The 27,245-nt window shown below is 39.0% G+C and overlaps 1 protein-coding gene across 1 annotated transcript in view; it reads left to right on the top strand.

Annotated features, from left to right (window-relative positions):
- TSPAN13 (tetraspanin 13) overlaps positions 1 to 21,234 on the top strand; it is a 33,902-nt gene extending 12,668 nt beyond the window's left edge. Inside the window, exons 2-6 of the mRNA XM_060156136.1 lie at positions 9,380 to 9,547; positions 10,547 to 10,627; positions 11,479 to 11,592; positions 12,902 to 13,015; positions 20,122 to 21,234. Of these exons, the coding sequence (XP_060012119.1) occupies positions 9,380 to 9,547; positions 10,547 to 10,627; positions 11,479 to 11,592; positions 12,902 to 13,015; positions 20,122 to 20,196 (552 nt within the window). The 3' untranslated portion in view covers positions 20,197 to 21,234. The remainder of the gene's footprint in view (positions 1 to 9,379; positions 9,548 to 10,546; positions 10,628 to 11,478; positions 11,593 to 12,901; positions 13,016 to 20,121) is intronic.
- The last annotated feature ends 6,011 nt before the right edge of the window (positions 21,235 to 27,245 follow it).

Below are 27,245 nucleotides of genomic sequence, written 5' to 3' on the forward strand. Positions count from 1 at the left end.
TGCTTTATTAAAAAATCCAAACAGGGCTTCCCTGGTGGTGCAGTGGTTAAGAATCTGCCTGCCGATGCAGGGGACACGGGTTTGAGCCCTGGTCCGGGAAGATCCCACATGCCGCAGAGCAACTAAGCCAGTGCGCCATGACTACCGAGCCTGCATTCTAGAGCCCGCGAACCACAACTACTGAGCCCCTGTGCCACAACTACTGAAGCCCGCGCGCCTAGAGCCCGTGCTCCGCAACAAGAGAAGCCACTGCAATGAGCAGCCTGCGCACCGCAAGGAAGAGTAGCCCCCACTCACCGCAACTAGAGAAAGCCCGCAAGAAGCAATGAAGACCCAATGCAGCCATAAATAAATAAATGTTTAGAAAAACCCCAAAAAACCCAAACATATTTTGGGGGTTTATCATAAAATTGAGTCACTTAAGTAAGTTTATGTTTGGACAGTTTCTCTGTTGTGGTAATAAATGAAAAGTTTGTCTTTGATTGGACAGTTAAATCATGTTCTCTTCCACGTTACAAATGAGAATGTGTATTTAGGACTCGGGTACCAGAAGGAGGTGATAGGGTGGTGTCAAGATGCACACGTGAGTCTTCCCAAGTATGACAGACCTAGAGCTTCACTTTCTGTTATAAACAAGTGGAGAGTCAATGAATTACTACCTACTGTCTTCAGGTCTCTACCACCTTCATTTGAAAGCCTTCCTTTTTCTTAAGTGGGTGCAAATTGTAGGGGAGAATGTGAGCAGTACCTGGAGATGCACAGTTGGGAATTAATGTGAAATATTTGAGAGACAAATGAGAATATCTTGATGCGAGTAGCCATGTTTGGGGAATTGTGAGGAAAAAGGTTGGATGAGGCAAGTTGGACAGATTTACAGAGGAAAGCAAAGCGGAAGATTTAGTATGGGTGTTCCAGTAAGAAAAGGGTTGTTACATTTTCAGGCTACTTGTAACTTGGAAATGCTTTATGGGCACAGAAAGTAATATGGTGGACTCATGTGATCCCAACAGCCTGATTTCACAAATGCCAGTGTTTTGCTATGTCTCTTCCTAAGAGGTTCAAAGTTATAAAGGGCCCCTCTCTGTTCCCTTTCCATCCCCACCAAAAGTATCATACTCACTATCCTAAAATCAACATACGTCATTTCTATGCATGTTTATATATGACAATTTGATCTGGTAATCAACCACAGAGAAAATATAGTGGATTTTTTAAAAAATAATTTATTTTTGGCTGCATTGGGTGTTCGTTGCTGCGCATGGGCTTTCTCTGGTTGCCGAGAGCGGGGGCTACTCTTCCTTGCTGTGCTCGGGCTTCTCATTGCGGTCGCTTCTCTTGTTGCGGAGCACGGGCTCTAGGCGCGTGGGCTTCAGTAGTTGCAGCGTGTGGGCTCAGTAGTTGTGGTTCACGGGCTTAGTTGCTCCGTGGCATGTGGGATCTTCCCGGACCAGGGCTCGAGCCCATGTCCCCTTCATTGGCAGGTGGATTCTTTTTTTTTTTTTTTTGTGGTACACGGGCCTCTCACTGTTGTGGCCTCTCCCATTGCGGAGCACAGGCTCCGGACGCGCAGGCTCAGCGGCCATGGCTCACGGGCCCAGCCGCTCCGCGGCATGTGGGATCTTCCCGGACTGGGGCATGAACCCGTGTCTCCTGCATCGGCAGGCGGACTTGCAACCATTGCGCCACCAGGGAAGTCCTAAAGTGTTGTTTTTGTGTTTGAAAACTTATGTAAATGGTCTGTTTTATCAATATTTATACAACTTGTTTCATTTTTATGTTTGGAATTTATAGATTTAATAGAAATAGATTAACACTTGTATACTACTGTGTGATCACACCAGAGTTTGTGAATTCCCTAGTCATGGTGTTTGAGGTTGTTTTACATTTTTTACTATTACAACCAAGGCTGCAGTAAAATCCTAATACATGTATGTCTGGCTGGGGACATGGGCATTTTTCTTGGATATTAACCTAGAAGCAGAATTGCTGGGTTAGTAAGAGACACGTATCTGTAACTTTTTGAGATGCTGCCAAATTGGTCTGTAAAGTGCCTGCAACAGTTGACACTTATACTGGAATGTGAGTTCTAGGTTCTCTGCATCCTTGTGTCATCAGGCTTAATGTTTGCCAATCTAGTGAATGTGAGATCCACTCTGAGGTTCACTAGTGAGTACCTCATTGTTCTAATTTTTGCTTTCCTGATATATAATGAGATCTAACATCTTTCATTTGTTTATTGGCCTTTTGGATTCTTCTTCAGTGAACTGCCTCTCATTACCTTTGACCACTTTTCAGTGTGCTTTTTGTCCTTTTAAATTGATTTGTAAGTGTTCTTTAATATATACTTCTGTGCTGGAAATATCTTCTAGTCCTAGGCATATCTGACATTTTTCTGTTTTTTTTATCATATAGAATTTAAAATTTTAATGTGAGGTATAGTTTGGTGGGTTAGAACATGGATTCATATCGCAGTTCTATCCCTTCCTTGCTGTGTAACCTTGAGCTAATTTCTTAACATCTCTGTGCACAACTTCCCCCATCTGGAAAATGGAGGCAATAGTACTACCTACGTCTTAGGGTTGTTGAGAAGACTGAATTAGTTAATAAATGTAAAACATTTTGAATACTTCTTGTATGTAGTAAATGACATATTTGTAGTATACGTGCTTTTGCGGGGTCTTGTTTAAGAGTGTTTCTTTAACCACAAAGGCAAAATATCTTTCTGTATTTTTTTCCCCAAAAGTTAAAATTTTGCTTTTTATATTTAGGCTTTAAATCTATGGCATGAGGTAGAGATTACTACTATTATTTTTCAAAATGGGAAGGTAGTTGTGGAAGAGCTATTAATTAAAGACTGCTCTTTCCCTACTGATGTAGAATTCCATATCTCATCAAGCCCACACTGTTGGTTTGTTTAGTTACTTGATTTTAATTACCAAACCATTATAATAAATTCTGATGTTTGTTTGGATTATTTTTAACTTCTTTAGTTCTTTTAGTTTTATTTATATATTTAATTTTACTAAATAAAAAAAATAAAACACATTCAAAAGCTACAGAGTCAGGCTCGGGTTTTGAAGAGCATGGTGAAAGCAATAACAAAGACAGAATTTGGGACAGTTAAATGTGACCACTGACAAAGGTTGATTTGCCACTAGGAGCATTTCTTATGCAGGGTGCTAGTGACAGTGTAGCTGGGCTGAGAAAAAGTGCAGCAGACACAGGCCTTTCTCTTTAATCTTCTTAAAAATATTCCTAGCTCTTTGATGACATTTATTCTTCCATGTAACTTAACGGATCATTGTATAAATTTTTACCCAAAACCATGAGACTTTGACTAGAAATACGTGAAATTTGTAGGCTAAATTGGAGGTGAATTGATGCTCTATTATAACGAGTGTTCCCACTGTGAACATGATAAATCTCTTCATTTAATTTAGGTCTTTTCCATGTTCTTCAATTCATTTCATAATTTTCTCCATGGATGTGTCGTAATACTTCTTTTAGATTTATTTATATGTACGTCATATTTTGGGCACCTATTACAAATTGCTTTTAAGGAAGTGCATGAAGAGATTTGGAGGTGCATCAGCATGCTGTTGATTTTGTATAGTGACCTTTCTGTGACCTTTTACACTGGAAATACAGCTTTCTGGAGGTCTAGACATGCAAGGGTCTTAGTTCAGCTTCCCGCTTCTGCCTGGTTTAAAACCCAAGTCCTTCCCCTTTAGGGACAGTTCTGATCTGGGAATTCCTTTGCACCCTCTCATGGCCACACAGTGCCAGTTGTATGCTTGCCGTCTGACTTTCAGTTCTCCTTTCCTTTCTGGCCTGTGGGAATTTCCCATAGTTTCTCTGCACTCAGCTATATATATATATATAAATATACATATAAATAAATATATATTATTTTAAGAGTTATTTGTTTATCTTTTTTGTTAATTAATTTATTTTTGGCTGCATTGGGTCTTTGTTGCTGCGCGCGGGCTTTCTCTAGTTGCGGCAAGCAGGGGCTACTCTTCGTTGCGGTGCACGGGCTTCTCATTGCGGTGGCTTCTCTTGTAGCGGAGCGTGGACTGTAGGCGCACGGGCTTCAGTAGTCGTGGCTCGAGGGCTCTAGAGCGCAACCTCAGTAGTTGTGGTGCATGAGCTTAGTTGTTGCACGGCATGTGGGATTTTCCTGGACCAGGGTTGGAACCCATGTCCCCTGCATTGGCAGGTGGATTTTTAACCACTGCACCACCAGGGAAGTCCCTCAGCTAAATATTTAAATAAAATGTTGTCTTTTTCAATATTTTAAAAGTATGAGTAGCAGGAAGGACTCGGTTACGTGGGTAACTCAGTTGCCCAAGTTCTATGGTAGGATGAGTAATACTCTTCTCCCACCAAAGTTTCACATCCTCATCCTTAGAACCTGTGAATATGTGACCTTTTATAGCAAAAGGGGCTTTGAAGATGTGATTAAATTAAGCATCTTGAGATAGGCGATTATTCTGGGTTACTGGGGGCCCTATATAATCACAAAGGTCTGTATAAGAGGGATGTAAGTGGCTTATACTCACAGAAAGTGATGTGCTTAGAGAAGCAGGTTGCAGTCTGAAAATTTGAAGATACAACACAGCTGGCTTTGAAGATGGAGAAAGGGAATATACCGGCCAAGGAGTGCAAGTGACTCCTAGAAGCTAGAAAAGGCAAAGAAATGGATTCTCCCCTAGAGCTTCCAGAAGGAATGAAGTCTTACTGACACTGTTACTTTAGCTTAGTAAGACCCATGTTGGACTTCTGACCTCCAGAATTACAAGAGAATACGTTTGTGGTGTTTTAAGCCACTAAGCTTGTGCTAATTTGTTAAAATGGCAATAAGAAAGTGATACATCCTCTCAAATGTTTTTGAAGGAGAGGTGCCTAGTATCATTGATGGGGATGACTAAAACTATATTAGAGACACAGCAGAGCGAACTTGGTGAGGAATACTCTCGAGTGAGAGGTACATAGAAGGGTGTAACCTTTTTCTTCTCTTACCTAGAAAAAAAAATCAGAGGAAAGATACTTGTGAATGTTCTAGATAATGTTTTCAATAACAGCATAAAGCCTAGTCTGGAAGCTAGAACTTCTTATAGAAGTGATAAAGTGCCCTACCCCCCTTTTAGTTATAGACATTATTTTTCAAAGGGGAAAAGATTCTCATTATTAATACGCCTGTAACTTGGGTAGCTGAGAGAGCAGAGAGCAGTTTTCTCCTTTTGTTGAAATGCTGCTGTTGTCAATAAAGGATTTGGTTTGCTGGGAGGGTACTGACAAGGGATACCTGAATAATTCACTCCAGCTACATGGTAGGGATTACGTTGATGGTAAAATATCACGCAGCTTTCTGTAACATGCATTCCTGACTTGTTCATCTCCAAATGCAAGAATTGTTTTGTGTGGGCTGCTGTGACAGATTACCACAAACATGGTGGCTTCAAAACAGCAGAAAGCTATTCTAACAGTTCACGAGGCCAGAAGTTCACCATCAAGTAAGTGGTTGCACTCCCTCTGAAGGCCCTAGGGGAGAATCTGTTCCTTGCCTCCTTGCCACTTTGTCTCTTCTGTCTTCTGGTGGCCGCCAGCATCCCTTGCCTTGCGGTCACATCACCCTCTGCCTCTGTCTTGATATTGCTGTCTCCTCTCTCTGTCTCTACTCTCCCTCTGCCTCTCTCGTAAGGATACTTTTGATGACACTTAGAGGCTGCCTGATAATCCAGGATAAGCTTGTCCCTTTTAGACCCTTAATTGAGTCACATCTTTTGCCATGTGATATAGCATTCATTCTTTTGCTGTATACAGTAATATTCAGTTGGGGTCACTTTTCAGCCTACTATGTGTTCTGTTATGGTTCCTTTGCAGTCTTTGATGTGTTCTGTTTATCTGGATATTTTTGATTATTGTTCTCTACTCTGACCCACTTTGTAAAAATCTCTGACATAACAATGATTTGTCCCATTGTAGTTTTTCATTATCTCCTACATTGAATTCTAGAATGAGAGTCAGCGAGCTGCAGCCCATGGACCACATCCATTCCATTGCCTATTATTGTACAGCCTGCCGACTAAGAGTGGTTTTACATTTTTAAATGGTTGAAAAAAAAAATCAAAGGATCATATTTTGTTTCATATGAAAATTATAAGAATTTAAATTTCAGTATTTAGGGGTAGCTTGTCTCTGGCTTCCATGTGTAGTGGGCACCAACCATTTGTTGATGAATATTTAACTCGTGATAAGAATTTCGTTAATGTTGTTAAGGATTTGGTACAATTCCCAAAGGATTCTTTAAAACGGTGGGTTAGAAGAATTTTATGTGTCATATTATGCACGCTTCTGATCTTTTTGGCCCTAAGACTCAAAGAAATATAGGGTAAATGTCCTGCCCCTGAATTTAATTAAGTTAGTAAATAGTCATCACACCCAGGACTTGAAGCTGCCAAGTGTTGGTTAATTTTATATGTCACCTTGGCTGGGCTGTGATGCCAAGATGCTTTTTCAAGCATCAGTCTAGATGTTGCTCTGAAGGTATTTTTTAGTTGTGATTAACATGTACCCTCAGTTGAGTTTAAGTAGTTATGGGCCTCATGTACGATATGAAACATGAAAGCATTAAGCACAAAGACTACGTTTCCTAAAGGAGAAGGAATTCTGTCTCAAGACTGTATCACTGAAATCGTGTCAGAATTTCCAACCTGTCATCCCGTCCTACACATTCTGGACTTAGTGGACCCCACAGTTCCATCAGCCAGTTCCTTCAAATAAATCTCTCTCTCTCACTCTCTCTCAATATATATCCTATTGGTTCTGTTTCTCTGGAGAACCCTGACCGATACAGCAAGCTGCTCTGATGTGTTGAGACTGTGGACCATCTTCAGTGTTTGTTGACTATGCTAAGCATCGCTCTCTCCCCTCACTGAGGTGAGGCCCCTCCTGCATTATCTTCCTCTCCTTCCTTGACACCTCCTTCAGGCTTCTGCCTTTTACACCTCGTGAAAGGAAATGTGTTATATTCGGGTATAACAAAGTCAGAAATAAGCTCATTTGTGGTGCGCCCAAGGACTTTTTCTCAATCCAAGATTGTTTGAAGCTGTGAGAAGACTGTGAGTTGATAAAAATGAGACAGAAGCAAATGGATCTGCTGAGAAGAAGCATTTGAGAAAATGAGGAGGACTAATTTCTGGGTAGCAGTATTTGTGAGAAGTTTTTCCTCTTCTCCCTCTAAAAAGAAAAACTTCCTCTGTGTACTAATTCAGTGGAGGACATCAAGTCCATATAACTCCATAACTTGTTCCTATCATGCTATAGATAGTTGCTTTCATTCTCCAATTTTGCTGCTTTATAATAAATGGATAAAAATACAAATAGCTGGGCTTCCCTGGTGGTGCAGTGGTTGGGAGTCCGCCTGCCGATGCAGGGGACACGGGGTCGTGTCCCGGTCCGGGAAGACCCCACATGCCGCGGAGCGGCTGGGCCCGTGAGCCATGGCCGCTGAGCCTGCGTGTCCGGAGCCTGTGCTCCGCAACGGGAGAGGCCACAACAGTGAGAGGCCCGCGTACCGCAAAAAAAAAACCCAAAAAAAACAAATAGCTGCTGTATTTGTCCATATTTAGCCATTTTACTTGTATGTCTATACATATAAGAAGTTTTACATACCAAGGCATTTAAAAATTGTGTCTGATAAACAATGACTACACTTATAAAAAATTACACATTTGAGTATAGAACCATTTGAGTGAGTGATGATTTATTTTGTATCTCAAAACAAAGTTTATTAAGCCTTGAAGTGGTGCTAGAAAGTTTATTTTACATACTTTGATTCCTCCCAACAAGGTATTAAGCTGTCAGCTTGCTCCAGGAAATGGCTGACTCTCGATTGACTTGAAGATACTGTCTCTTCCCTGTTCCACCCTCCACCCCGCCCCCCCATACCTATTTAAGTTGTATCTTCTATCAGTTGATTATAGTCTTTATATGGCATGCTATTTAAGTGTTATTTTAAAGAAGTAACTGTAACTTTGAGTTTTACAGGTAATAACTGATTGAGGCATGTGTTTTACCTCTTACACTTGATTTTGTTTTATAAGAATATAAATTAAATGATTGGGATGTAAAGTAATTTCTTCTTGCTCAGAATGCCATTTTTACTCTGAGTAGCTAAAATCTCTTATACTCTTTTCATCCTAAAAGTTTTAATAGTCTCTCTCTATGTTTGAATTCTCACAGAATAGCCAGTGATATCTAAAGCAATTCATTTCATCAACAATATTGTGAGATATTTTGACTGTTCCAAAGGCGAGGTTCTGTGATAGGTTCTGGGGATAAAGAGAAGTGAAAAGATGGGGTCTCTAAGTTGCTCAGAGACTCCTAGGAGAGACAGGCTTGGAAACGAATGTTAATGTGTTGAAGGGAACAGTGGAACCATATTTGAAGAACAGAGATTGCTCAGAGAATGGAGAGATGAATTTAGTTTGCTGGGGACTGGGGAGGCAGCACAGAGAAGGTTACAGTCCGGGCTTTTTTTTGTTGTTGTTTTTTTGCAGTACACGGGCCTCTCACTGTTGTGGCCTCTCCCGTTGCGGAGCACAGGCTCCGGACGCGCAGGCTCAGCGGCCATGGCTCACGGGCCTAGCCGCTCCGCGGCACGTGGGACCTTCCCGGACCGGGGCACGAACCCGTGTCCCCTGCATCAGCAGGCTGACTCTCAACCACTGCGCCACCAGGGAAGCCCCAGTCCGGGGCTTTGAAGGAAAGATATGTGATTTCCACGTGAAGAAACCAGTATGTCGGACTGAGATGTGTTGGTGTCTAAAAGTTTTACATATGCTATTATTTCAAAAGCTTAAGTAGAAATCGTTTAGGTTTAGTAAGCCAGATGGCCTCTGAGGCTCCATAATAATTTTATAGATTATTGTTTGTGTTTTAAAAACACGGCCAATGGGCTTCCCTGGTGGCACAGTGGTTGAGAGTCCGCCTGCTGATGCAGGGGACGCGGGTTCGTGCCCCGGTCCGGGAAGATACCACATGCCGCGGAGCGGCTGGGCCCGTGAACCATGGCCGCTGAGCCTGCGCGTCTGTAGCCTGTGCTCCGCAATGGGAGAGGCCACAACAGTGAGAGGCCCGCGTACCGCAAAAACAAAAAACAGAAACACGGCCAAGGATTAATATAACTTGTTAAGACAATACTATCTGTGAGATCATGTGTGTATTCTAGTATTGAGTGTTAGCAATCATTTGTAAGATACTAAGTAGGTGCCTGAAAAGTGTTCTTGATATTAATACATAAATTGACGCTTTTCCCCTCTTTCTTCTCTCTCCCCCCCACCCCCATCACTGCCCTGTGTGGTTGTTTTTGCAGTTGGTTAGTCTGCTGCTCATTGGAATTGCGGCGTGGGGCATCGGCTTCGGGCTGATTTCCAGTCTCCGTGTGGTCGGTGTGGTCATCGCAGTGGGCATCTTCTTGTTCCTGATTGCATTAGTGGGGCTGATCGGAGCCGTGAAACACCATCAGGTGTTGCTTTTTTTTGTATCCTGTTTTACAGGTGGGATTTATACCCCACTTGGGTTTGCTCTTATCTTACTGATTACTCCTGTGATAACTACAACTAATTTAAAATAACCATTAGGAAATTAATTGCCAGAGAGCAACTCCTGGCAAGCATTATGCGTATTTGTCCAGCCAACATTAGGAACATTTCTTAGGGTTAAGTTATTGTATGTTTACGTATTCTCTCTCCATTTCACATCATGACGAATGTATTCTGCAAGTTCAGTATCATCCTATTTATGTGTTGCAAATTCAGAGTTACATTGAACTGATTCAGAGACTTCTATGTCCTTTCCAAGTCATTAATATTTGGTTGAGAATTTCACAATGATTTTTTTAAGAGTTGATATTAAGAAAGCTTACATACATTTATCTCTACTTATTTCCTATTTTATCTATGTAAGAATTTTTATTTTAATCTAAATGAAATTATAATAGATCAGCTTTTTATTTTTATTTATTTATTTTTAATAATTTATTGAAGTAATAATTTATTGAAGTATAGTTGATTTACGATGTTGTGTTTAATTTCTGCTGTATAGCAAAGGGACTCAGTTATACATATATATTGTTTTCATATTCTTTTCCATTATGGTTTATCACAGGATATTGAATATAGTTCCCTGTGCTATACAGTAGGACCGTGTTGTTTATCCATCCTATGTATAACGGTTTGCATCTGCTAATCCCAAACTCCCAATCCATCCCTCTCCACTCCCCTCCCCCTTGGCAACCACAAGTCTTTTCTCTATAATAGATCAGCATTTAAATAATTATTGTTGTTAGTATTTTTCTATATAATTATACCTACAGTGTATTATCAAAATAAAAATTACGTATATTCTTCTTGCACTTTCTCTAAGTGCCATTTGTTCTGTTTTCTGGGTGACTTCCTTCTAGGGAGTTGTGAAGTTGCCAGTAACTCTGTTTTATGTTATTTTAAGCATTTCCAGAGCTATCCTTAACTTTGATTCTCAGTACATGATTATTCTCTTACTTGTATTTATTGTCCAGTTTTCCGTATCATGTGCTTGTTTAGCCCTGAACCAGGAGCAACAGGTAAGCAAAGATTTTTTTTCTTTCTACTTTATTATACCACATAGTACATGTAGGAAGAAAGGGGGAGGAATGATTGGAATATAAAATAATTTCTTCTTGTTCAGGATGCCATTTCACTCCACATAGCTGAAGTCTTTTGTTCCTCATTGCTTTAGTGGGGCTGCTTAGAGCCCTAAAACACCATGTGTTGCTATTTTCTGCATCCTTGAAGTAGGATTTTGCCCTCACTGGGTAAAAAGTGCTCCTGCTAATGGATATTCACCCAGTCTTTCCCTACTTTTATGCAATGAAACATTTGCTCCAGAATGTTTGTGGTTTCATTCTGGCAATTATTCTCTTCAAACTCTAATTTGTTTGAAGGATATGGGTCTCTCTTTTGGGGCAATGGAAAATTTGTCTTGCTACACTCTGAAAACTAGTCCTTTGACCTAAGTGCTTCTTTTAAATCACATGTGAACGTGAAGACATTTTATTCTTGGGATAGAAATCACGCCTTCTTTTTGTTGCAGATTGAAGTGTAACCCTTTGATGCTCTTATAAAGAGTATTATATTAGGTGCACTCAGTTTTACGAGTTGCAGGCTCCAGCTTTATACATTTTATGCAGGGATGACACTTTTTTTTAAGATTTTTTTTTATGTGGACCATTTTTAAAGTCTTTATTGAATTTGTTAAAATATTGCTTCTGTTTTATGTTTTGTTTTTTTGACCACGAGGCATGTGGGCTCTTAGCTCCCCGACCAAGGATTGAACCTGCACCCCCTGCCTTGGAAGGCAAAGTCTTAACCACTGGACCTTCAGGGAAGTCCCAGGGATGACACATTTTAATGTATGTTTAAATGCGTTTTCTAGGGTCAGCTTTTGGAAGTTGGTTGGAACAATACAGCAAGTGCTCGAAATGACATCCAGAGAAATTTAAACTGCTGTGGGTTCCGAAGTTTTAACCCAAATGACACCTGTCTGGCTGTAAGTACAAAGTATAAAATGTGTTTTGGAGATGTATTGCATACAGATGAATAATGGTTAACATGGAAGAAGTGGACTTTCTGATGCTGAATTGTACTTTTAAAGTGTTTTTTATATACCAGCATTACATTCCGTGTACACTATTGTATCAATTATCTGTTCTCAAATATCCATCCTGAGGATACTGAATATTCCAGGGCCCAGCCAGACACGGATGCTTTTGGTTCTTTGCCCCTAATTCCTTCCCAGTCAAATCCTCCTAGAACAAGTTGTGAAAGAGAAATAACAGCAGATCAGCAAGTAAATATCTTGGTTTGGAAGCCTATCAGGGTGGTAGGAGGGGAGTGGTCTGTACTAAATTGGGCTTCTCAACCAGCTAAACATCCCCAGGGTGGAGGACACAAGGAACCACCCTCTTTCCTCTCTCCCTTCTTCCCCATCACAACTTCATGCCCTTTCTCTCTGGGAGCTGAGCTAGCGATAGATCAATTAGAGCCTTCCTGTTGCCCCAGGCCAGACCACTGACCTCCCAAGTCCAGCCCAATCCCGTATGGGGATGGACTTGGAGCTTGGCTCTCCTGGGAAGTTTACATGTGTTCATATTTTGGGGAAACTCCTATTACCCCCTCGCTGAGCCCTGAGCTGGACATCCCCTCGTTGTGTCCTCTTTTGTGGGTTATTAGTTTTCTATTGCTATATAATGCATTATCACAATTTTAGTGGTTAAAACAACACCCGTTTATTGTCTTAGTTTCCCTAAGTCAGGAGCCTGCATATAGCTTAGCTAGGTCCTCTGTTCATCAGGATCTCACCAGAATGAAGTCAAGGTATTAGCCGGGGCTACAATCTCATCTCAGGTTTGGGGTCTTCTACCAAGCTATTGTTGGTTGAATTCAGCTTCTGGTAGTTGTAGGACTGAAGTCCCATTTTCTTTCTGGTGTCTCTAAGTTCCTAGATGCTGCTCAGGTCTTAACTGTACAGCCATCTCACAACATGGCATCAAAGGCAGTGTGAAAATCTCCTCACTTTATTAAGACAGTGTCTTATGTAATGCTACGTAAACACGAGAGTGACAGTTTATCATTATTCACAAATCCCATCCACTCTCAAGGGGTGGTTCTTCAGGGCGTGTACCCTGGGGGTGGGAATCTTAGGAGCCACCTTACGATTTTGGACGCTACTAAAGAGCCATGGCTCCAGGTTGGATGTGATATTCCAGACAGTCATTTTTATGTGGGTGTTTCTTTTTTTAATCTGCTCATTATAAATGTACTTTGAAATAAAAGTTCTTTTTTGAAAATCGATACAGAGCTGTGTGAAGAGCAGCCACCAGTGCTCACCCTGTGCTCCAATAATAGGAAAATACGCAGGAGAAGTTTTGAGATTTGTTGGCGGCATTGGCCTCTTCTTCAGTTTTACAGAGGTATGTACAAATAACTCAATATCTTCCATGCTTTGTCATGAGATTCCTGTTTTATAGGGCAAGAGGGCATGGCACTTAACTTTTGGACTGTATCAATGGATGTTTTCACTGGGAGCTAGTACCGTAATAGGAGGAGCTGTGGCTTGAAATCAGACATCACAGATTTAGCACTAAGTTTATACAGGGTGAAGTGCTTGATCATTAAATTATGTAAAATTAAATGAAAATATTAGACTGGGTTATCTCTTGGGTCTCTTCTATTTCTAGAGTTGTATGATAAATTATAATTTTAGATATAATTTTGGAATAGGTAGGACATTCACATTGTTTAATATATCTATTAATGTGTAATATACACACATTTATATATAGGTATGCTTTGAAAAGTTGCCTTCCAACCCTATCCGCACTCCCCTTTGTTCCTAGCTTTCTAAAACCTGTAGGTAATCGTTGTTATTAATTTCTTACCTATATAACATATATTTGTTATATTAATATATTTACTGTATTAATACATTTATATAAATGTCTAAGCAAAACCACACACATATTATTTTGATAATTTTTGAGGAATGTTAAGTCCTCGTCTTTATTAAACACTCAATAACTCTGGACATTTTTGATGCATCTGAATTGGCAATATGTATTTAAATTAAAACTTTTTTCTTTAACTCATCAGTTCTACTTGCAGTGCTTTATTTCATGGAGATAATTATATAACTATGTAAAATGAATACACAAGAATGTTTATAACAGCAAACGTTTGGGCCAGCTCATGTTTGTCAATAATGAGCGGGTGAAACTGGAGTTTATTAGACAAGAGCAAATAGTTAAAAAATGCACTGTCTGGGTTGGAAACCTAGTTCTGCTTTATTAACTGTGTGACCTTGGGCAAGTTCCTTAATCTTTCTGTGCTGCTGTTTCGGCTTTGCAAACGGGCATAATAATGGAAAGCCCCTATTTCATAGAGTTGTTTTGATGCTTAAAGGAGTTAGTATATGTAAAAACTTGTAATAGTTAGAAAAATGCCTGACATAATGGCAAGCGCTGTGTGTGTTAGCTGTCATTTTGTAGACATGAGTAAATTATTGATGTACAAGTCCCCATATTATACCCCCTTAAAAAAAGATGATGAGACCCCTGTGATGGCTGTGTTAATTGCCCATGTCACACCTGTTTTAAACAAAGAATAGCATGTGTAGAATAATGCTATTAAGTAAGATTGTGCATATAACTGTGGAAGTATATGGTAGGCTATTGTAAGAATGAGCATTTATCTTTAAAAGGAAATCAGAAAAATCTGAAGTGTTTTGTATATTTGAAGTTTACTGTGTCATTTAATTTCTTGCACATTTGATTTCCCCATCAGTATGTCCCTATAATAAGTAATTTCATGGTCAACTTCCTTGTATATATATATTTTTAATCTATATTCCCTAGTTTTTCTTTAGAGTATACCTCCAGAAGTAAAAGATGACATTCAGTATATGGGCATTTTAAAAGAGTTTGATAAATATTGCCAAATTGCCTTTTGGGGGAGATTCTACCAACTTTTGGTTCAAGCACTAATTCTCGATATTTTTATCTTACAAAATATTTGCCAATTTGATAGGTAAAAATAGTATTACAGTTCTGTTTGCTCTTTTGGAAATGTGACTAGTGAATTTGAAAATATTCATGTATTCATGTGTTTTTGGACCACTGGTATTACTTCTTTTGTGAATTGCCCACCTACTGTCTGTCCTGATCAAGGACCTTTGGATCGCCTGTAACTCAGTCTATGCAAAAAAGGGGAATTTTGTAAAAGAATAGGAGAGTGGGCCTCGGGGGTAGAAGGTTGTTTAGAAAAGAGACCTCAAGGCTGGGGCTCACCGGGTGCTTTTAGAAACCCAGGCGCCCCAGAAAGTTGCCCACTCACCTTTTATTTCCTCCGTTCCCTGGCTCCCTCCTCCTCTCATCACTCACTCTACTTGGCTTCTTTGTCCTGCTTTCAATTTCTTTTGCATTTACTTAACTTTTTCTTGGTTTTTAAATAAAATGTATAGGTTTTACTTTTTATGTGGTTCAGTTTATTGCTTTTTGCCTATATGGTTTATCCAGTTGATTTTTATGTTTAGAAGGCCCTTTCTCATTTTGATTATATATGTTAAAAATGATTAAAGAAAGCAGTTTAGGTGATACAAACAAAATTTAACACTTCATGGACAGTCTCCTTTCAGAGGACTGCAAAATAAGGCCGAAGGCAAGGAGCTTTTATAGGTTAAAGAATAAGGAAGGGAATAATAGAAAATATCTGATTGGCTGGGGCCACATAGTCAGTCTTGTTTGGGGTGAGAAGGCCCAGAGCTGGCTTGGCCTTTGGGGATTGGCTGACTGAATATATTGCACTTCCGGTCAAGAGGGGCATTTACAGGGACACAAAGGTTACCCAAGTTTCGGTTTGCTGATGTGGCACCCTGGATAAGAGCAGCTTCATCTTGGGCCTAGAAATTTATTTCTCTCTGTATAATTAAATATAAAAATACAAAAAAATGTATTTTTTGTTTTATCAAGGTATAATTGACAAATAAAATTGTAAGATATTTAAAGTGTATATCATGATGATTTGATATACATATACATTGTGAAAGGGTTCCCCCTATCAAGTTAATTAACACATCCATCACCTCACATATTTACCTTTTTTTTTTTTGGTGAAAACATTTAAGTTCTACTCTCTTAGCAAGAGAGTAGATTATATAGTACAATACAGTATTTTGTACAATATTGTATTGTACAATACACTTGTACAATACAGTGTTATCAACTGTAGTCACCACGTTACACATTAGATCTTCTCATTTTGATTGTGTGTGTGTGACATGTATTGAATTTGTGTATATAATGTATACATTACATATATATGTATAAAATGTATGATTAAGATAGCATATTATATATACATAGATGTTTGTGTATATTGTATATTCTAATTCAGTTTTTCTCCCTTTGAGAATGAAAAATTCGTACATGGCTGTTATTATCAAACTGGAGATAAAGACCAAGCTTAGTATTCACTTTTTTTTTTTTTTTTTTTTGGCCTCACCACATTTGCGGGATCTTAGTTCCCGGACCAGGGATTGAACCTGGGCCCCCTGCAATTCCTCCCAGGAATTCTCATTAGTATTCACTTTTCAAAAGAAGTTTTCACTGACATCCCTTCCTACTCTAAGCATATTTTCACTTCACTTTTTCTCAGGAAGGAGCCATCTTACTTCTGGGTTGGTCATGGCATTGATTCAAGAAAATGCATATACCGTTTGAAAACAATCCTGTGCATTTTTCCTTTCTTTCTTTTAAAATAAAACATGGATTTAAAAGTTAAAAAAATTTGTCATAAAAATTTAAAAATATAGGTGGGAAAAAACTAGAATGAGCAATCTCCATACACTCCATTAGCCAGAGTCAGTAATGATCAGAATTTCGCCACATGCTTTCTTTTTTATAGCTGGGATTTATTTTGAGAATTTAGTTCTTTTGAGCAGCTCCATTTTCTTCTCATCAGATCACACTGCCTTCAGCTATGCATATATTATTTTAAAAGGAGGTTATTTATTTATTTTTAGAGCAGTTTTAAGTTCACAGCCAAATTGAGAGGAAGGTCCAGAGATTTCCAGTATCTCCCTGCACCCACACAAGCATAGCCTCCCCACTGTCACCATGACTCACCGGATGGTGCATTCGTCACAGCTGATGAAACTACATTGGCACATAATGACACACAAAGTCCATAACCTACATTAGGGTTCACTTTTGGTGTTGCACAGTCTATGAGTTTGGACAAATATCTCCATCATTATGGTATCATACAGAGTATGTTCACTACCCTAAAAATGCTCTCTGTGCTCTGCCTATTCATCCCTCCCAGCCCCCGCTGTCTTCTAAAATATTAATCATTGAAGAATAAACTCATGGGTCTTAGATTTGTAAGGTGTTCTTTCATGGAGTCCTGCTTTGAATTTATACACCATGTCCTTTTGAAACCTAGCTAGAGATTTTTATTTTTATTTTTTTTGGTATGCGGGCCTCTCACTGTTGTGGCCTCTCCCGTTGCGGAGCACAGGCTCCGGATGCGCAGGCTCAGCGGCCATGGCTCACGGGCCCAGCCACTCCGCGGCATGTGGGATCTTCCCAGACCGGGGCACGAACCCGCATCCCCTGCATCGGCAGGCAGACTCTCAACCCCTGCGCCACCAGGGAAGCCCTCTAGCTAGCGATTTTAACAGTAATTTATCCAACCTGATATTTTTTGGATAGTGACTATTTTATAGGCTCTCTCACTTTTTAAATTTTTATTTTATTCAATATTTCACAGAATCAGCGATTCTCAGAGTTTGAAGGGATTAGACTCACTAGCTGATGATTTCCTGACATAGATGAAATAGAAAGATTTCCTTTGAACTAATTGTAATACATGAAAATAAATTTAAACCATCAAAGAAACATTGATTTAGAATCCCCCAAAAAAGTTATAACAATTAGTACATGTGCTTTGTAGAAAATTTAGAAAATACAGATAATTATGAAGCTGAAAGAGTAAATGTATCTACTAACTAAAATTACCTCCTCAGAAATCATCATTAATATTTTGTCATATTACCTTCTGCCTTTCTATATTTAATAAATATAAAATAAATAACAAAGGACATGCCTTTTGCACACTGTGTAGACATTTCATAGAACTGTACTCTGGTGACCTCTTGCATCATGGGTGTAGGTTCTAGAGTCAGCAGAGTTTATGATCGGGTCAAAGTTACCCTTGAAAATCTTTAAATCATGAGCACCTTTGTAAGCTAAAAATCCAGTAATTATCTAACTTTGATCTTTTTGCATTTTGGGCATGACCTTTTCATGCTCTCTCTGGGTGTGAGGAGATAGTGGTCCAGCAATGGGACACAAGAAGAGGTTGTTTCGTTTTATCACAGCTTAATTGGAGGAATTCTGGTAAAACGTGACTCCAGATTATGAGTATTTTATTTACCCGATAGCTTTGTTTCCCCTAAGAACTGTAACTTACACCATCGGCACGTATTCTGGGGTGATTATAAAAATATTTAACAAACTCGAAAATTCTAACCAGAAGTTTCCTGTGTGCCGGTATTTCTGAGGCAGGGTCAGGGAAATGATGCTCGGGCAGGCTGAGAGGTGTCAGAGAAGTAGCTGCTTGATAACAGGTGTGTAAGTATTTCAGTACTGTAATAACAAGCATGGCTGAAACGGTAGGTGGAATGTTGTTAGCTTGAGAATGGCCTGTAACACATCTGATTCTCATATGAAACGAGATACGTAATGAAGAGCTTGGATCCAAGATTTGAATCCTGGTTCCGGCACTCATGACCTGTGTAGCTATTATCTAGTTATTTAACCTCTGGATGCCTCAATTCCCTCACAGTTCGTATCATATAGGGTTTTTGGTCAAATTATATGAATTTGTGAAATGTGAAGAATAGAGCCAGTCACAAAGTACTCTTCATAGGTTTAAGTAAATTCCTTCCCCCTAACCCCTGTCATACAGACACCAAACCAGACTTTCCACTTCCTTAAATTAGACTTATGTTTCCTTGATTCAACACAAAGCATAGTTCCATCAGCCCTTACATGTTATAATAAACATTGCCAGTCATGAGTTTTATAGTAACTCAGAAATTATTATTGTGGTAAATGGAGAAAATTTTAGATTTACCACAATTCTCTATACGTAGTTTCAAGAGCTAATGAGTAGTTATGAAGTCAAGTGAACAAGATTTAGATTAAAAGTTGGCACAGGTCTGAAACGGGAAATATAATTTGAAATTCATTTTGTTCCATTAAAATTTTGCATCTTATTCAGTCTAAGAATTTTTGATTATTTTAAATAAATCAGCTTGGAGGTAGCAGAACCAGAATGAACACATTTCTCAATTAAAAAAAAGGCAGGTTATATTGGTTAACTCGTTAGTGAACGTGGTGTGAGAAATGGCAGGATAACTACTTATTACTTTTCTAAAAGTATACATCCCCCTCCTTTGGAGAGGTAGGAATTATGACATTTTTTATGATCTGTGTTGGAAAATGTATTTATTGTAGGATTTTTGTTATTGCTTAAGTTTTGTCAAACTCTGTTTCTGATTTAGCAAAATCTATGATTTTTTAGCTATTAAGACATTTCAGTCTTATTAGCTAACTTGTATCACTTTCCTGTTGCCACTCTAACAAGTAATCACAAATGTAGTAGCTTAAAGCAACACAAATTTATCGTCTTATACTTCTGGAGGTCAGAAGCTTAAAATGGAGACTCATTCTGGAGGCTCTAGAGGAAACCTCTTCTCTTGCCTTTTCTAGCTTCTAGAGGCTGCCTGCACCCCTTGGCTCGACTTTGGCTTGACTTTTCTTCATCTTCAAAGCCAGCAGTGTTGCATCTTCTCTCTCTGAATCTGCTTCCCAGTGCTTCTCTCATGACATCACCTTTTGGCTGTATCTCTGATTTTTGTCCTTCCTGCTTCCCTCTTTTAAGGACCCCTGTGATTACGTCACAGAGCCCACCCAGATAATCTCCCTGTCTCACGAGCTTTAACTCAGTCATGTCTGCAATGTCCCTGTTACCACGTAAGGTTGAATATTTGCAGATTCTGGGGATAATGGTGTGGACAACCTTGGAGGGCCATTATTCAGCCTACCACAATGTTCCTATTACTTTTTCTTAGGATCTCTAATTTGGGTTACATACTACTTTTTTTTTTTTTTTTTTTTTTTGCGGTACGTGGGCCTCTCACTGTTGTGGCCTCTTCCGTTGCGGAGCACAGGCTCCGGACGCGCAGGCTCAGCGGCCGTGGCTCACGGGTCCAGCCGCTCCGCAGCATGTGGGATCTTCCCGGACCGGGGCACGAACCTGTGTCCCCTGCATCAGCAGGCAGACTCTCAACCACTGCACCACCAGGGAAGCCCCATACTACATTTTAAAAAGAAATCTCTTCCTCTTTGAACAAATAATACAAAGTGCTTCAGAGGTTCCAGATTTTTTGCTGATAAACTGAATAAATACACGCAACTGTTACTTTCTCTTTCTTCTTTTCTTTTTCCCGTTCCAGATCCTGGGTGTTTGGCTGACCTACAGATACAGGAACCAGAAAGATCCTCGTGCTAATCCTAGTGCATTCCTTTGATGAGAAAACAAGAAAAATCTTTCATATTCTGATCTTGTACATTTCCTCTAAGTTAAGCTAATTTGCCTGTTTAAGGAAACAGTATATGAAAAATTACATAATTGACAGTGAATGATATATTTTTATGTTTCTCTAAATGTTTTTCTTTTTCCATTGCTGAAAAAATCTGAAACTTGTGGTCTCCTCTGAACCTCAGTGGTACCTTGTAATCTACTGTTTTTCACAGTGTCTGGCACTGTCCACTGTGGCCTTTCTTAGCGTTTTTACCTGCAGAAAAACTTTGTATGGCACTATTGTGTTGATCATATTGTGAATCTAAATGTACATCTCACTGGAATAATTAATTGTATGTGGCACTGTGCTGTGTAGATAGTTCCCACTGGAAAAAAGAGTTGAAGTTTATTAAAGCCAGAAAGTATGAGATTCTATTCTGTTAAGTTCAATAAGGGAAATCTAAATTCCCCAATTTTTTTGTCCTTTTATTAGGAAAGATGTTGTGGTGAAAATTGTTAACATAAAAGTGATAATTTAGTTCTAGTAGTCCTTCTGATTACACTAATGTACTCTAGAAATAGCTAGGTCTTTAGGAAATTGTGGTTTAGTTTTTGATTTTTACAGGTAAGTGCAAAGGAGAAATGGTTTCATGAATGTTCTAATATGTAACATTTGCCTTCAGCCTTCAAAATGAAATGAGTTTGAGAAATTCAGAAAGTATATCTGTATAATCTTGATATTCTTTTATAATAATTTGAAGTCCAAAAGACTGCCCTTTTAATCAAGTTACTATTAATGCATTGGCCCACATAGCAAAAAGATATTTGACTATTTTACAAATTCTAAATACCTTTTCCGTGAAATTTCTCTGTATTGTCACAGCAAGTCATCAAATCCAAGCGTATTTGAATGTGATCTCCCATAATTTGGAATTTAAATAGTATCGTGGTTCTGTATATTATGTTAAAAAATTAAGTATGGAAACCTTTCTTCGTCTGTGAATGTTTGAATTAAAAGAAAGTAATGGAAGGATTGATAAATGAATTAAGTGAAGTGGAATTCTTCTCTTTTTTGCTTCGGGTTCCCTTTGACTGACCTAGAGCTGAGTGTTGCTATTTCAGTGTATAATCCAGCCATGGAATTAACTTCCAGCACCAGTAGTCATCCCAAAATCTTTTCTTGAAATGTTTCAGTGTCTGATATTTTCTCCATAGGGAAAATTGTTTTTTAAAAGAGAAGTCGCTCATTTTGGGGGGAAAAATATGTAAAAGTTCTTTCCTGTTACTAAAAATTACTAATTTCCTGTCTTATATTTTATGTAGTATATGGTATTTCATTAGTAATCGTTTTGATGGCTTTTAGACCAAGAAAGAGGATAAATAGTTAATCTATAGAATTTTAGAGCATTGAGGGTGGGTCACTTACATGCCTCTGGAAGACTGGCTTATCTTTCAAGAAAACTAAGTTCCCTTGGTGCAATTCCCATGCTGTTGTAGGAGAAGAAAAATAATTTTTTCTCTGTTCTTCTGAGTTCTTGACTGAGACCCCGTGTAGCAAATGACAGATAACAAGAGAAACAACAGAAATTTATTAACATGTATTCCTCATGTATACATAGGAAATATCCAGAAAAACTGATTAACTCCTCGAGATGGCTCAAGCCATCATCTTAAATACCATCTTCAGCTAAAGGCAAAAGAAAGATGTGTGTGTATGGGAGGGGGGCTGTCAGGAAGCCAGTTATGGGAGGTTACTAGGAAAGACACAGTAAATAAGGATAAGGTTTTTTAACAGTTTTAAGCCAGTGCCATTGATAAAAGAGTTTCTTGTGATTTGGAATCATCCTTTTCTTCCTGGTACAGAGAAGGAGACACCTTCACAAATGGAGATTTAAGTGTAAATTTACCTTACAGAAGAGTAAATTTCTACTCTGTTTTCAGAGCTTCTCCTGTCTGTTCTTTCTCAAAAATAATCAACTCAAAATAATCTTAATGCCGAAGAGGCATATTGTAGGGTGGCGTATTCTGCCCTCCTTCGATTTCATATTGAGCTCTGGGCGACCGTATAAGTGTTGCCACTTGTACCATAAGATGAGATTGTAAGTGACTCATGAAAGAAGTGAGATTGTTGGACTCCGTCTTCCTTTAAGGCATTTTGTATTTTCCCGGTTTGCTTTGTTGCATTTTGAAGTTTCCATGAAGTTCTGCAATCTCCTACTAGAATACTTTTCTTGGTGCGAATGATTTTATGTGGCAAGGGCTGTTCCAGAGAGAACCAACCCATAGCCTTGGTTTGTGCTCTAATTGCAATGGCCTTATTTAGGTTACCCTAGTTACAGACCAGGGACTGAGAAGCAAGAATCTTTAGGACTACTAAACTCTGAATACTGTCCCGAGTTCCAAATGGCTGCTGGTGAGCCTGCCGAGGTCAGGCTGATCCCAGGATGACAGGAGGGCCACTGCCTCTTGTGCGCAAAATGTTGCCACAAACACATTTTGTGTCCTCAGAGGAGGGTACGTTTCAAATCAGGGTCTGTCCTGGAGCGGTAACAAATGTCTGTAAGGCCAACTCAAGACTCCAGAGCTTCTTTCTTCTAAACCTAGCATTTATTAAAAAGCAGACAAACAAAAAACCTATTTTAAAAAATTCTTTCATTCTCTGTGGACTTACTTCATTTAGAGAAATGTTTCTCAGAACATTTACCCAGTCAGCCTTGATGTTAAAGTTGAAATTTTAGAAAATATAAGGCTAATACAAAGGGAAACAAAGAGTTAGGTTATAAATTCTGGAAATCCAAGCTCATATAGCTTAAATTCATTTCAGCTACTGCGTTATCTAAGCGACAGTGAGTTTGTGAAAACCAGTTATGCATGTTCAACCTACCTAAGTAATATGCTGCTGAATGGAACCTTTCAGAAGAAAAAGAAACCAGAAGGGTGGCTTTTAGTTCTTAGTTTCTTCAGCCAAAAACCTCCTCCCACAGTTTTTCTAAATATTTGTTTAACCCTGTTTGAGTTTTTCATCCTTTTGAAAATGCACTGACTAAATATATGAAACTGTTTCACCGTTTAGCTGGTACTGAGAAAGTTAGAATCACGTTTTTACATAGTATTTTCTAGGGGAAAACCACTTTTGGGCATCATGATTATACCAATAGGATCATTCACATATCAGTTGTTTTATTGCAATAAGGTTTTATTGCAATCAGTTGCTTTATTACAATAAGGTTAAAGACCAAGTTGTCCAGGTTTCTGGATAAGTGAAGGGATTTGTGTAAATTTGTTCTGCACTTGGTATGTTTGGGTCTAGCAGTTAACTTTCACACCAGGCTCTCTATGCCAGATGCAATTACAAGGTGGGTTTTCAATGAATGTTTTCTAAACAATTTTAAAGGGGCAGTGCCCTTCACCCCACACCTCCACCTGACTCCAGAGGGAGAGGGAGGGAGAAAGAGAAAGAGAAAAGAGACCACAGCTTTTCATGTTGAAGTTTATCTGGAATGTCATGATCACAATTGTAGTCGTTGAAACAATGGGAAAGGGGAAGAGCAGCCCCCCCTATACCATGTGCCAGGCTGCTTCTCCGGTCCTCTCCTCTGCTGAGGAAACTCAGCTTTTGGAATTCATTCTCAAAGAAGGGCTTGAGGGCGTTCCCTGTGAGTGAAAATATATGTCGAAGAACGGACTTTGATATCACTTGGAGGGTGAAACCATTTCTGCTTACTTTTGGGATCTTGCTTTTGACAGGTCGATGACATCACAACTTGACAGGTGGCCTCTTAATGAGTTAGGCTGACTTCATCTGGACTTTGAAGTCTGCCTCACTGGTGGGGTACTGGAAAGTTTCGTGCTTGCCTTCGAGCTCTTTCTCTTCTCCCTCCAGCTCCCATTCTCAACAGTGATTACTAGATACGAGGACCTCAGTACCTACTTAGGATTACTGAAGGCATCGAACAAGCAAACAACCAAAGCAGAGATAGCTGGTTATAGGTGATCGTTTGAAGAAGACCACGGTTCTAAAACAGGTAATAAAGGTTTAGTCAGGTATGTTGATCATCTGCGTAAATGACTTTTACAGATGACTTTTGTTACTCATTTTTCAAAGTTAGTCCTCTCCCTCCTACCCTCAGATAAAACTGATAAAAAAAAATTAAGGTGGTAACATATACATAGAATAAAATGTATCATTTTAACTATCTTAAGTGCATAGGTAGTTCAGTGTTATTAAGTACATTCACATTGTTGCACAACTGTCACCACCATCCATTTCTAGAAGGTTTTCATCTTCCCAAACTGAAACTTTGTATCTGTTAAACAGTAACTCCCTCATTCCTCCCTCCCCTCAGCTGCTGGCAACTACCATTCCACTTTATCTGTATGAACTCGACTGCTCTAGATACCTCATCTTAGTGAAATCAGACAGTATTTGTCCTTTTGTGACTGGTTTATTTCACTTAGCATAATGTCCTCCATGTTCATCCATATGTCAGAATTTCCTTCTTTTAAAGGCTACGGAATATTCTATTCTATGTAAAGCACATTTTGTTGACACATTCATCCATCAGTGGCTATTTGGTTTGCTTCTACCTCCCAGCTATTGTCAACAATGGTGCTGTGAATGTGAGTATACAGATATCTTTTTGGGTACCTACTCAGAAGTGGAATTATCAGATTGTATGGTAATTCTGTATTTGGTTTTTGAGGAACGGTTATATTTTTTTCATAGTGGCTGTACCATTTTACATCCCCCCTAGGTTACCAACATTTTATTTCAGCTGTTCAAAATAATACTCTAGTCTTAAGGCATTCTTCCATTTCTCTCTGAAGATATGCTCTCACTTAAATTTATTTAAACACAAAGGAAAGATTGTGAGATGACAGTAAAGGGTTTGGTAGAAAGAGCAGGCATTGTTAACATTTCCATGAGCTTAAAACAACCATTTTTATGTTTGCAACTTCTCTTTCTAACCTTTGTTAAGTACACGTGTCCTGTAGTTGCAATTATAGCATAGAAATTCTTAAATTCTTTTTCACTTACCCTTTTTGTTTCTCTGTGATGTTTATAACTTATAGATGACAACATAGTGCACTTTGTGTTAATTATGTATTCATTAGATTTGGAGGTGGCCCCTTTCTTTGGGTATGTTTAAATAATGTTGCCATTGGCATCTTCACAGAACAGTTTCTCTTGAATGATTTTCTTAGGACAAATTCTCAGAAGTAGAGGAGACTGGGTCAAAGTTGATCAATTTTTTTTTTTTAATGACTATTGCTCTGTCACTTTCCTAAGGGAGACTCATTTTCCTTGCAGCCTTGACATTTGACTTCTCAGAGATGTATTTATATTTTAAAAAGTATATGGGTGGCTAAAATAGCATGTCATTCAATAAATTTTAAGGATTTAATCTTATTTCACATCAGCCCAATTTAAAAAAAAAACTGTTTTGCTGTACAATAAAGGAAACCTGAAGAGCTTAGAAGTTGTCATTCAAAATATTTGTTTATACACGTGGAAACTGTTGTTTTCCTCCAGTTAACCCTCAGAGAGCTTTCTAAATGGGATATTTTACCTTTTTAAGTACATGTAGCTTACCTACTTACAAGGAGGGCACCCAGTCCCTCTGGTGATATTTTTGCTGAGAATTTATATGTCATTAAATCAACAACATAGGTTTCTGTTGCAGAGCTCTTTGACGGTACTGTGTGAGGGAAAAGTATTTTAAAAAGTATTAACTGGGGAAAGTTAATAATGCCATTCAGAAAAGCCTGTATCCAAACAAACAAACAAACAAAGTTAATTAAGACAAGCAATAGATAACCAATAGACAAAGCATTGCACAGACTGTCGCAGCCATTCGGGGACCAAAGAAGGCAGTGGGGTTGGGGTGATAAAGGAATTTTATCTAACAATGAACGTGAGAGTAAATATGTAGTGAAGTAGTGAATACATGGTTCTAACTTTTGTCAGCAGAATAAAGAGTTAAAAGTAGTTAACTGCTCCCCTATCTGATGGCACCTCCTCTCTCACCTCTTCCAAAGATAAGTAGTAACCTCTGATCTCTACCCCATGGACATGATGTCAGTGCCCTTTGCTCTTGACCCAGCAGGTCACATTTGGGTGAAGAAGATGGGAACATATCAACTGAATTTATTCCCGGCCAGTACTCTAAAACCTTAAGAAAACAAATATATTATGAGTTTAATTTTCACAGTTTCATTAGGGTGTGTTTAAGGATACAGATGTTCTTTGAATGACCTTTTTTTTTTTTTTGTGCGGTACTCGGGCCTCTCACTACTGTGGCCTCTCCCGTTGTGGAGCACAGGCTCCGGATGCGCAGGCTCAGCGGCCATGGCTCACGGGCCCAGCAGCTCCGTGGCATGTGGGATCTTCCCAGACCGGGTCACGAACCCATGTCCCCTGCATCAGCAGGCAGACTCTCAACCACTGCGTCACCTGGGAAGCCCTGAATGAACTTTTTTTTACAAAATTAGTCTTCTGAAGGAGAAAGCTACCTGCCAGAGGCTTTCTCAGAGAGCAAAATCTAAACTAAAACTGGATTGCTAAATTCAAGAGTGTCCATTGGGGTTTCTGGCCAGGGTGAGGAGGGGTCTTCAATTAGGTATTGATTTTCCTGGGATGCCTTTGTAGATATTCTTTCACACTAGAGCGTATTGTTTGATACTTCTGTTGTTCAAGCTCATGTCTACTTTTAGTCACCCAGTGAGAAACTGTAGCGAGATGAGATGATAACTTTGTTTTTGGGCTTTGTTGCTTGAACTAGGTTTGTCTTGTCCTCTTTTGGAACATTTTGTGTGTCTGAAAATCCTATTTGGTGAACGAACAGAATAGCTTTTCTGTGAAAGACCAAATTGGGGGAAAAAAGAACAGTTTGAACACCCCTAAAAGGATTTATTTTTAAAAAAATCATGGCTCACTATCGTAGTATAAGATATTGTTTTCATGCATGTATACTTAAGACAAAATTTTAAAAAAAGCTGTTGTAACATGAACCCATCATCTAATCAGTAGGTTCACCAGTGCTTCTGCCTTCTCCA

Source organism: Lagenorhynchus albirostris, chromosome 8 (genome assembly GCF_949774975.1).
Source record: "Lagenorhynchus albirostris chromosome 8, mLagAlb1.1, whole genome shotgun sequence".
In the NCBI taxonomy this organism is placed as follows: domain Eukaryota; kingdom Metazoa; phylum Chordata; class Mammalia; order Artiodactyla; family Delphinidae; genus Lagenorhynchus; species Lagenorhynchus albirostris.